The sequence below is a fragment of the Xenopus laevis genome, chromosome 8L (genome assembly GCF_017654675.1).
Source record: "Xenopus laevis strain J_2021 chromosome 8L, Xenopus_laevis_v10.1, whole genome shotgun sequence".
NCBI classification, from domain to species: domain Eukaryota; kingdom Metazoa; phylum Chordata; class Amphibia; order Anura; family Pipidae; genus Xenopus; species Xenopus laevis.
In genome coordinates, this window is record NC_054385.1 from 132,083,816 (window position 1) to 132,094,712 (window position 10,897).

Consider the following 10,897-nt stretch of genomic DNA (forward strand, 5'->3'; position numbering starts at 1 on the left):
TCTTCCCATCTTGCCTTACTCTTTACATCCTGTCTTACGCTTTCCATCTTGCCCTATTAGCTCCATCTTGTCCAAACCTTTAGATCTTGTCCTACTGTTTCCATCTTGTCCTACACTTTTCATCTTGCCCTACTCTTTCCATCTTGTCCTACTGTCTCCATCTTGCCCTACTCTCCCAATCTTATCCTACTGTCTCCATCTTGCCCTACTCTTCCCATCTTTTCCTACTCTTTCCATCTTGTCCAACCCTATACATCCTGTCTTGCTCTTCGCATCTTGTCCTACTCTTCCCATCTTGCCCTACTCTTTCCATCTTGCCTTACTCATTACATCTTGCCCTACTCTTCCCATCTTGCCCTACTCTTCCCATCTTGCCCTACTCTTCCCATCTTGCCCTACTCTTCCCATCTTGTCCTACTGTCTCCATCTTGTCCTACTGTCTCCATCTTGTCCTACTCTATATTTTTATTTGTATTGTGCTCCTTGAGGGTAAAGCACTGTACAGCAGTGCAAGAGCTCAGACAGTTCTGCTCACAGCAATAATGCATAGAGATCCACAGACTGTTGGAGATTCCCAGATGAGGTGGAGTTGAGCAGGGAGTTGTGCTTTGCACAAGAACTTGCTGTTTAGAGAGGCTGGCAGTTGTGGAAATGACCGTGTGTATTAAGATACCTCCCCTCCTCCTTCCCTCCCTGGAGGGGCTACTGAGTAATATGACTGATGCTGATCCAGCCAAGGATGCCACAGAGTCACCAGGAGGGAGAGAAGAGCAGTAGGGTTCCTGGGGCCACAGCACAGAAGGGGTTAATCAGGAGGTTTATAGAGATTGGGAGTAAGAGGGGGAGATGGCTGGAGGGGTAGGACGGAGAGGTGGAGCGGTGTATCTGCAATGTATGACCTCTAACAGGGGTAGGATGCAACGCACAACTGCAAAACTCACACAGGAGAAAACAGCACCCCGTGTCCTGCCACCCTGATGTGCCACCCGGTGTAATGTGCCCCCCTGGAACTGGGAGAGACGCCACTGCAGTAAGTTACCCCTATTCCCTCTTACTCCATGTACAGCTCTCCCTGCAGCACTGAAACCCCTTTTTATATCATGTGCCCTTTGTTTTACTAGCACCCGCCCACTGCCATCACCACCCGGGCACTTACTTTAATAGGTACCGGGCAAGGTAAGTACTAAATGAATGTATGTGCCACTTCTTGTGTAACACCCTAATAGCTATATATAGATATACCCCATCTTTCCCCCTGTCACCCCCATATCATATATGTACTGTATAATATATAGATATACCCCCTCTTACTCCCCCATATTATATATGTACTGTATAATATATAGATATACCCCCTCTTTTCCCTTTCTCCCCCATATTATATATGTACTATATAATATATAGATAAACCCCCCTCTTTCCCCAAGTCACCTCCATATTATATATGTACTGGATAATATACAGATATACCCCCCTCTTTCCCCTTGCACCCCCATATACCCCCATCTTACCCCCTGTCACCCCCATATTATATATGTACTGTATAATATATAGATATTCCCCATCTATCCCTATGGCATATTTACACCCCCTGACACTATACCTGCCTGACTCTACTCCCTGTTATACACCTGTGGGGCCCAGAGGAGCAGGGAAAGCTATAAGGTGAGTTAGTGCTGGGGGGGGTGCCCATCAGATTATATATGAGTAAAGTACAGAATAAATCAGTGTCAAACTGGGAGAGGAATTTATGGACTGAGCCAAGGGCAAATGAGCTGGGGGGGGTCGGGCATTACAGACCAACTGTCACCCGTATAAAAAAAATAATAAAGACTGTCTCTGAAACAGATTTATCGCAGCAGTAGTTCCCCTTTAAAAATGAATCTATATATATATATATATATATAAATAAATGTCGTTTATACTGTGAGCGGCCATACTGTGACTCCGGCAAGAAAACCTTCATTTCTGGGATCCTAAAATACACCATTTTGGTTGATTTGTGCATTATGGAATGCCAGCTGGGAGGAAAGGGGTTAATGCACTTTATGAATAATTAATGGCATGATCTGGGGCTGGCGAGGATTTCCTAAGAGCGAATAGCAATTTCTGGTGCAGTATGGCAGCTCTGTAGATTCTACGTCGCTTTGTTCCAAGTTTGGTTCCAGCACTTTTAGAGTTAATGGGCCTCAGCTGAGCTTCCAATCTCTCCTGCTCTCCTATATAAGCCAATCAGAGGCCTCTCTGGGCAGCAATGCAGTTCTAGGACATTTAGGGGCCACACTGAGTTTGGGGCCCAGATAATCGCTGCCTCTTCCCTCGATCATGACGAGCTTCACTTACTGTGTTAATCCCGGTGGATTAACACTTTCCCACCTGTTCGATTAATGTGCTGGAACTGCTTTGAGCAGAGAAACACTATTCTGTGTAATGGGGTGTTCGAGCACAATGACAGCACTGATCTTTAACACCCCATTGAATTATTAATATTGATGCGCTGAATCCAGGATTTGGTTGGGGATTCAGCCAGGATACAGCCTTTTTCAGTAGGATTCAGATTCGGCCGAATCCTTGTGTGTGGCCGAATCGAATCCTTGCATATGTAAATTAGGTGTGGGAAGGGAAATCATGTGATTTCACGTCTCAAAACAAGGATGTAAAACATTCTTTTTCCAGTTTTTCCTTTCTCGCCTCTAATTTGCATATACAAATTAGGATTCAGATTCAGTATTCGCCCAAATCTTTCACAAGGGCTTCGGGGATTCGGCCGAATCCCAAATAGTGGATTCAGTGCATCCCTAATTATTAAGCCCCGAAAATGAGTATTGCATTACAATGTACCCAATGGAAGTGAATTAGGGGGTTAATGATAATATGAGCCCTTAGCCAGAGTGGAGTGGCCAGTGAGACCCCATAGACCCAAAGCATGATCCAATTTTCTCCCCCTTCTGCCCCAGTGCATCGGTAGTCAAATCAGGCACAAATCAGACGGAGGTGAATAAGGAAGGTCCCTAACACCTTCACACACACGGGGCAGTTTTTGTATGTTTTTGGAGCATGGGTGGAAGCCAGAGTACCTGGAGGGAACCCCCAAATTCAGTGGGAATACAAAAACTGCCCTGGTCAGGACTGAACCCAAGACCCCAGCAGTGGTAACCACTAATCCGCCTTCTTAGCATTAGTTCAAAAACAAATGAAGGGCGATTATATTTAAACGTTAACGATGCAGCCAGGAGACGTGGGTGATTGAACGTTTCAGTCATGCGTCATGCACCCCTTCAGCACCCAATCCATCACCCATCCACTTTCATGCAATGATTGGCTCTAAGTTACACCTCTAAGTTACACAAGTCTTTCATATTCCTGAGTGATTGGTGAGCATGAGGAACGAGCACAAATAATGATGTCTTTCTCTTTGCTTGGTAGGAGTCGCTCTTGGAAAGACGCCTCGTTTCCTTCCCATGATGAAGAACAAAGTCACACTAGATGACTAAGGGCCAATTATTCCAGAAGACTCAGAACTGGCTCATTAACAAGACTGGCAGCAGCTCTCCATAACAACATCATATTCCTTCCAGAGATTCAAGTTATTAGATGTTCTTCTTACCTCTGCCCTTTCTGATATAGACTCCAGAAGTCATGGTCCTACAACACAAGTTCTTGAACAGTAGAGGAGAGATGTTTAGAAGAAAGACGTACAAGCTGGAGATAAAGGTTGATGGAACTTTCTAGAGTTCATATCTGGTATATGATTACTAATAGTTCCTTAGTTTGAGGAACTACTGTTGTCTTCTGGTCATTGATTCTCTTCAATATCCATGATGGATTGCTTGGTAAAGAACTAGATGACTAGTCTGGGATTATTAACTGCTCATTAGATGAAGAAGAAGCCACTTTTCTCTTTGGGTCATTGGATCAATGTCATAGTTGATTGACAAAAACTGGGTTACTATCTGGTCTAGGACTACAAATAGTTCCTTAGTTGAAGGAGCCAGAGGGTCATTGGATCTCATGGTCAAGGGGTTGCTTGACAAGGAACTAGAGTCCTCTCTGGTCTAGGATTACTAATTGTTCCTTAGTTGAAGTAGTCACTTTCTTCAGATCTCATCAAGGGATTGCTTCATAAAGAACTGGATTCCTATCTGGTCTATGATTAGTTATTGTTCCTTAGATGAAGGAGCCACTTATGTCTGTGGTTGCTGGATCTCATCAAGGTCACAGAGTGATTGCTTAAAAAAAAGTAGATTCCTATCTGGTCTGGGATTATTGACTGCAGGTAAAGGACCTACATATCACCACTACTCATATGAGGGAAACCTTGGAATACCTAAATAAACATGGTCTCTCAAAGTCTGAAGGTGAGGCAAGATGTCCATAACCTCTTGAGTAATAATGCAAAGACAATACATGGTGTTATTAAGACCCTCCTGCTGATGTGCTGATGGTGTTAACGTGGGATTGCCCAATATACTATTTTTGCCAAAAAGGTCCTTACCAGTGACCATATGCTCACCATGAGTTATCAAGGAATAATGGACTCTCAAGACCTTTGTGCATTGAACCTTAGCTGCTTTCATTTAAAAGAGCAGGAGAAGACCTATGGACCTAATATTACGGTGCTCAATGATAAGGCGTTTATCCTCCCAACTTTCTCCACTGCTGCAAAGATACGAGTGGCCATTACTTGCGTCCTCTTCATCTTCTCAGCTTGCTTCAACATAGCTGCCCTGTGGACAATCACCTATAAATACAAGAAGAAGTCCCACATCCGAATCCTCATTATCAATTTGGTGGCCGCTGACCTCTTCATTACACTGGTTGTAATGCCCTTGGATGCTGTGTGGAACGTCACCCTTCAGTGGTATGCTGGAGACTTGGCATGCAGGGTCCTCATGTTCCTCAAGCTGGCCGCCATGTACTCATCTGCCTTTGTCACAGTGGTGATCAGCTTGGATCGCCAGGCTGCCATCTTGAATCCATTAGGAATTGGGGACGCAAAGAAGAAGAATAAAATAATGCTCTGCGTGGCTTGGTTTCTGAGCTATCTGCTGGCAATCCCACAGGTAGGTAGTCCTACAAATACACACATATATCTCTTGGACATAAAATTAATGTGTTGAAATTGATTATTGTAGACCTGACACTTCTGCTCATTGATCAGTTGCCCAACCTTGGGGTAAATTTATTGGCTCCCAAGGTGATGATTCAGAGGGTAATTGCCTGATGTTTAGATTAATAGAGTTAAAATGGATAATCAAGAGAGTCAGGGTCTGATCATTATACACTTAACAAATGACTCGAAGGTGTCCTTCAGTCTTCAACATCTACATTCTTCTAGTGCGTTTGTTCCCGGGAGGGAAAGAATAGCAGGCGCACTGATTAAGTCAGTTATCAACAGAGCTGTCACTGCCAGGGTCCGTTCATTACCTGTAGGTTACAATGAAGGAAACTTGAACTCAAATGAACCCTGAGGAGAAAGAGAAGAGTACATTAGGAGGCTGGGATTACACTTGGGGGCTGTTCCTGCTGAATTGTGCTCAGTGTAGGATAATTACTATATTCTCACAGTTTTATGATACGGTGTAAGGTGGACCTCTCTCATAGGGTTCCTTGTTCCCAGATGGATTCTTAGGTGAGAATATTGGGTCTATACAGAGCCTAAACCTTGGCATAAACTTCATGATACTTGTTTGGTGAGCTCTCCAAATGCAGATCCTTAACTTGATTTGCTACCAATTATCTGGGCCAAATCACAATTATTTGATCGTTTGGCCCCTAGGCCAATAATAAAAAGTGTCTACGGTAATTTTTCAGAAGAGGACTGTATCAACGTGGCTGTATAGTCCTCACCTGATTTTAATACTGGCCTTTTTTGGGCATATTTATCATGTCTGAACAGGAAACTCAGGGCTCCAAATTAAATTTGGTATTTGGCCAAACACATCGTTACTATTGATCGTTTTACTCGCAGATAGCATGAGTCAGAGGGAAAATTATTGCGATTTTCCCAAGTGCATCAAAGTGAGTCAAGCATGAGTCAACAACTGAAATGCTGACCTCTAGACATCAGAAACCATTTAGCGGCTCCTTGAATATACAGCCAGTTATAATGATAATAATCCTTCTCCAAGGACCCTCATCATGAGCAAATATGGACCAGGTGCCACCTGTCATACTAAAAAGAAAACTACATTACCATTTTAGAATAACAATCTCCTGGGATCTCCTGCTAATCATGGACTTCTCTTTCAGCTCTTTGTATTCCACACAGTGAGCAGATCGGAGCCGATACACTTTGTCCAATGTGCAACGGTGGGAAGCTTCCAAGCCCACTGGCAGGAGACCATCTATAACATGTTCACCTTCTTCTGCCTCTTCCTGCTGCCTCTCCTCATCATGGTGTCCTGCTATACACGCATCCTGATGGAGATATCGCACAAGATGAAGGCAACTTGCGGTGAGTGCTGTAGTCATAAAAATGCCTTTGGAGGAGGGTAACAGAACCTCATGGACCAGAAGAGATTGCAAGACAACTCTGTGTAGACCATTATTGGGGGAAGGTTAGAAAATTCCTTATCAACCGCCACTGGGGGTTTGACTAGAAAACATGAAATTTTGCACTGGGAAGGAGAATTCTTTTTTCAGACTAGTCACTAGGGATGTAGCGAACGGCGTAAAAAATGTTCGCGAACATATTCGCGAACTTGCGTCAAAAATGCGAACGGTTCGCGAACGTCGCGAACCCCATAGACTTCAATGGGAAGGCGAATTTTAAAAGCTAGAAAAGACATTTCTGGCCAGAAAAATGATTTTAAGTTGTTTAAAGGGTGCAACGACCTGGACAGTGGCATGCCAGAGGGGGATCAAGGGCAAAAATGTATCTGAAAAATACATTGTTGACACAGCGCTGCGTTTTGTGCTGTAAAGGGCAGAAATCACACTACGTCACTCAGGTGATGTTTCTGGACACGGAATGTGAAAAAGCTCACACAGCTAGGTGGCACTTGGTTAAAGACTGGGCAAACAATGCCTGCAAGGGCAACGTATACAGTAGTGGATACGGAATATATTATTGCTGCTGTAAAAGCATCACTCAGGTGATGTTTACGGACATGGAATTATTATTGTTATTTAGACAGAATGTGAAAAAGCTCACACAGCTAGGTGGCACTTGCATATCTCCCAACTGTCCCTCTTTTGACCACTCAACCCCCTGTCCCTCTTTTGTACTGGAAAGTCCCTCTTTTCTCTGAACTGAACAGCCAGAAAAAAAACAGTTTCTAACTTAATTAGCTTTTGGCAGAGAGCTCAGAACAGCTAACAGGTGCAAATAAGATACTTTGTAACAATTTTGACTCTGGTTGGTGCTGGTAGTGGTGAACTACTAGGAGGAGCAGCACACCAGTCCCACTCCCCAACACAGCTAGACTAATAGCACTGGGCTCTTACAGTAGCAAAGTAAAAAAACAAAAAAGAAAATAAAAGCAGTCCTTACAAGGACTATTGGGTTATTACAGCAGTCAGCAGATGAGATCAGAAGAGATCAGTGCCCACAGCAGCTACATACAGAGCACTGCAGTAGAAGGTAGATTACTAGCCAGCAAAGCTACCTACCCTAAAATGTCCCTCAAATCCCTGCAAGTTCTGTCCCTACAATACAGAGCAGTATCAAGTAGATTACTAGCCAGCAAACTTACTATCAACTGTCCCTCAAATCAGTAACAGCTCTCTCCCTACACTAGCTCTTCCAAGCACACACAGGCAGAATGAAAAAACGCTGCAGGGCTTCAGTTTATATATGGAAGGGGAGTGGTCCAGGGGGTGTGGGGGTGGTCCAGGAGGGAGAGCTTCCTGATTGGCTGCCATGTATCTGCTGCTCTGGGGTGAGAGGGCAAAAATAAGTGGCAGCTAAGGCGAACCCAAATTGGCGAACGTCGCGCGACGTTCGCGAACATTCGGCGGACGCGAACGGTCGATGTTCGCGCGAATTAGTTTGCGGGCGAACAGTCCGCGACATCCCTACTAGTCACTAGACGAAGTTTAGATAACTCCTGATTAACCATGAAATGGTGGGAGGCTAGAGAACATCTTATGTACCATCATTGTGGGTTTGGTTGGAGAATATCTTATGAACTTAGGGAACTCCTTATGGATCTTCATTGTGGGACAGCCAGAGATATCCCCTTTTGGACGAATTTTGGACGATTTATAGAGAACTCTTTTTAGATCATCACTGGTGAAAGGCCATCTCTTGGGTGAGGCTTAATCCCCATCATTGGATGTTTAACTAGGGAATATTTTATGAACCTTTGCTGATGGTGGGGTTGACTAGGGAACCTTATGGTAGAGTCCTGCGCTGGTCCATTTTTTGGGACACGTACCTGACTCGCAACCTGCAATCCGCAACCCGGACCCGCATTCTTACCCGCTTGGAACCGCTACACGACCCTACCCGCAAGTACCTTATCCCGGACCTGCGACCCGCTATCATCAAGAATCGGGAAGTGCCGTCATTGTAAACCGGACGTGACATCATAGCAAGTAGACGTGATCAGAATAAAGGGATTAAAACAGGAAGTGCTGTCATTGTAAACCGGAAGTGACGTCATCACAAGTTGCCATGATCAGAAAAAAAGGACTAAATATCGATATTCAGAAGACCCTCGGCCGACCCGCGACCCGCAGAACCGCGTCTTTAAACGCATCCAGAACTTCTCCCCTCAACCTGCAAGATACGGCAGTTTTTTGCGGGTAACCCGTGGGTACCCGACCCGCTGCAGGACTCTACTTTATGGACCTTCATTGGGGGGTACATTTTTTATAGATGACACTGGGGGAAGTCCAGAGCTCTTTTTATGATCCAAAACAAACAACATTCAGTGTTTGCCTCTTTAGCTCCCTCTAGTGGTGAGGCAGATCAGACTCTTGGGTCCAGGATCAGATCCCTTAGGGCCATACAGACACATTGCCCAATGTGGTCCTCAGCTTATGGGATTTCCCAGCCTGCCTGGTCAGATATGAAACGGGTGCGGGGGTGGTGTTGGCTGTGAATGATCAGGTCTATATATTAAATATGTGATCATTTATTTCCTCCAGTTTCCTCCAAAGAAATTGACCTCCGGCGCTCATCAAATAACATCCCCCGGGCTCGAATGAGAACATTGAAAATGTCCTTGGTGATAGTGCTGACCTTCATCGTGTGCTGGACTCCATATTATCTCCTAGGGATATGGTACTGGTTTTCCCCAGAGATGTTGACCGAAGAGAAAGTTCCACCGTCCCTCAGCCACATCCTCTTCCTCTTCGGCCTCCTGAACACGTGCCTGGATCCCATTATCTACGGACTCTTCACCATCCACTTCCGAAGGGAGATCAGACGAGTGTGCCGATGCGCCGCTCAAGGAAAGGACCACGACACTGCCTCTGTGGGCACTGGGTCCTTCCGTATAACCACAACCCCTGCGCCTATGAAGAGGACAGTTGGGGTTCTGGGGGGGTCTGGTAAGTTTGAGTTAGAGGTTACTGGGCATGGACTCCATTCAGGGAAATGCGACCAGTGTCAGGGAAGGATTGTGGAGAGTTTCATGTGAACGTTCAACCACAAACGACAATGCACCACAACGGCCACCATTAATGGACGCAAGATGACCAAACGCATCGGGGCTCGGATTCCTTGGAGCAACAAATTCCACTGCCAGGCAACTCTCTTTTCAACGTTCAACTGGGTGGAGTTACTATTACACCCTGGAGAAGCGACCATATTGCCTTAGAGACTCAGAAAACATATCCAAATCAATAAAATTCAGGTTGAATTTAGTCTTTTCTTCTGAACTCTGAGGGGGTTGAACACTTAAAGGGGAAGTAAAGACTAAAATAGAACAAGGCTAGAAATGCTGTATTTTGTATACTAAACATAAACATGAACTTACTGCACCACAAGCCTAATCAAACAAATGATTTATGCTTTCAAAGTTGGCCACAGGGGGTCACCATCTTGTAACTTTGTTATACATCTTTGCAAGACCAAGACTGTGCACATGCTCAGTGTGATCTGGGCTGCTTAGGGATCATCATAAATGATCAAAACAGCACAAGTCAAATAATATCTGCCAGAAGCCGATACAGCAAGACTGATTAATAATCAGAATATACAGACTGCACTGGGTCCTGTGTTGTCATGTAATCTAATGTGGATTTTATAGTTTTTGTATTGTTTAATACAAACTTTCTCCAAAATATTCCACCAAATAGAATCCCAGTTTATCTGTTTAAATCTGGCTCCATGATCTTTGTCCCTGCAGCTGGAGTTGGAAACAGTAAAGGGGATGTAAAGGCAAAAATAAAATCCAATACAAATCTCTACACAGTCGCCGACTGCTCTACAGGGAAACAAACAAAGCTGCTTGAGTTCTGCATGGCTGGGAAGTAAGGCGGGGGCTCCCCCTGCTGTTCATAAGTATGATTGTTTCCCTGCAGAGCAGTTAGGGACCGTCTGACAATTCCTATCCACAGCAGTAAATGAAGGGAGAATTTTACTGCATACAGTCAGGTTTCTTATAAAAACGGTGCATGTTTTTTAATTAAAGTATATTGGAGATAGGTTTCTTTTTCATTAAAAAAAAGTAAAAATGGATTTCATTTTTTGCCTTTACATGCCCTTTAACACAGATCTGATCAGTCACAATCAGTCCGAAACGCATGTAGGAGAACCACTGGGGCATAACCCCACCACCTGCCTAGTACAGCAACACTGAATTATCCTATAAAGGCTGCCAACCCCCAAGGTACTTTACTGGCTGCACTTTGGGAGATACTGACCCATAAACACGTCCCTATCATTAGGGCAGAGAAAAGCAGCAGAACAGGAGGTGCAGGGAGTACTGCAGAGAGACGCCTT

General features: G+C 44.5%; 1 protein-coding gene across 2 annotated transcripts; it reads left to right on the top strand.

Annotated features, from left to right (window-relative positions):
• The first annotated feature begins 811 nt into the window (after positions 1-811).
• Positions 812-9,657, top strand: gnrhr.L (gonadotropin releasing hormone receptor L homeolog). Of its 2 annotated transcripts, XM_041571886.1 has the most exons (4): positions 812-1,030; positions 3,427-5,063; positions 6,253-6,457; positions 9,097-9,657. In XM_041571886.1, exons 2-4 carry the CDS (start codon positions 4,506-4,508, stop codon positions 9,588-9,590), a joined length of 1,257 nt encoding a protein of 418 aa, XP_041427820.1. In that variant the 5' UTR covers positions 812-1,030; positions 3,427-4,505; the 3' UTR covers positions 9,591-9,657.
• The last annotated feature ends 1,240 nt before the right edge of the window (positions 9,658-10,897 follow it).

Bases quoted from the DNA above. Each gene is read 5' to 3' on its own strand.
- gnrhr.L (XM_041571886.1), top strand. From the start codon at position 4,506: ATGCTCACCATGAGTTATCAAGGAATAATGGACTCTCAAGACCTTTGT. The intron at 5,064-6,252 runs GTAGGTAGTCCT...CTTCTCTTTCAG, and splicing joins ATCTGCTGGCAATCCCACAG to CTCTTTGTATTCCACACAGT. The intron at 6,458-9,096 runs GTGAGTGCTGTA...TATTTCCTCCAG, and splicing joins CAAGATGAAGGCAACTTGCG to TTTCCTCCAAAGAAATTGAC.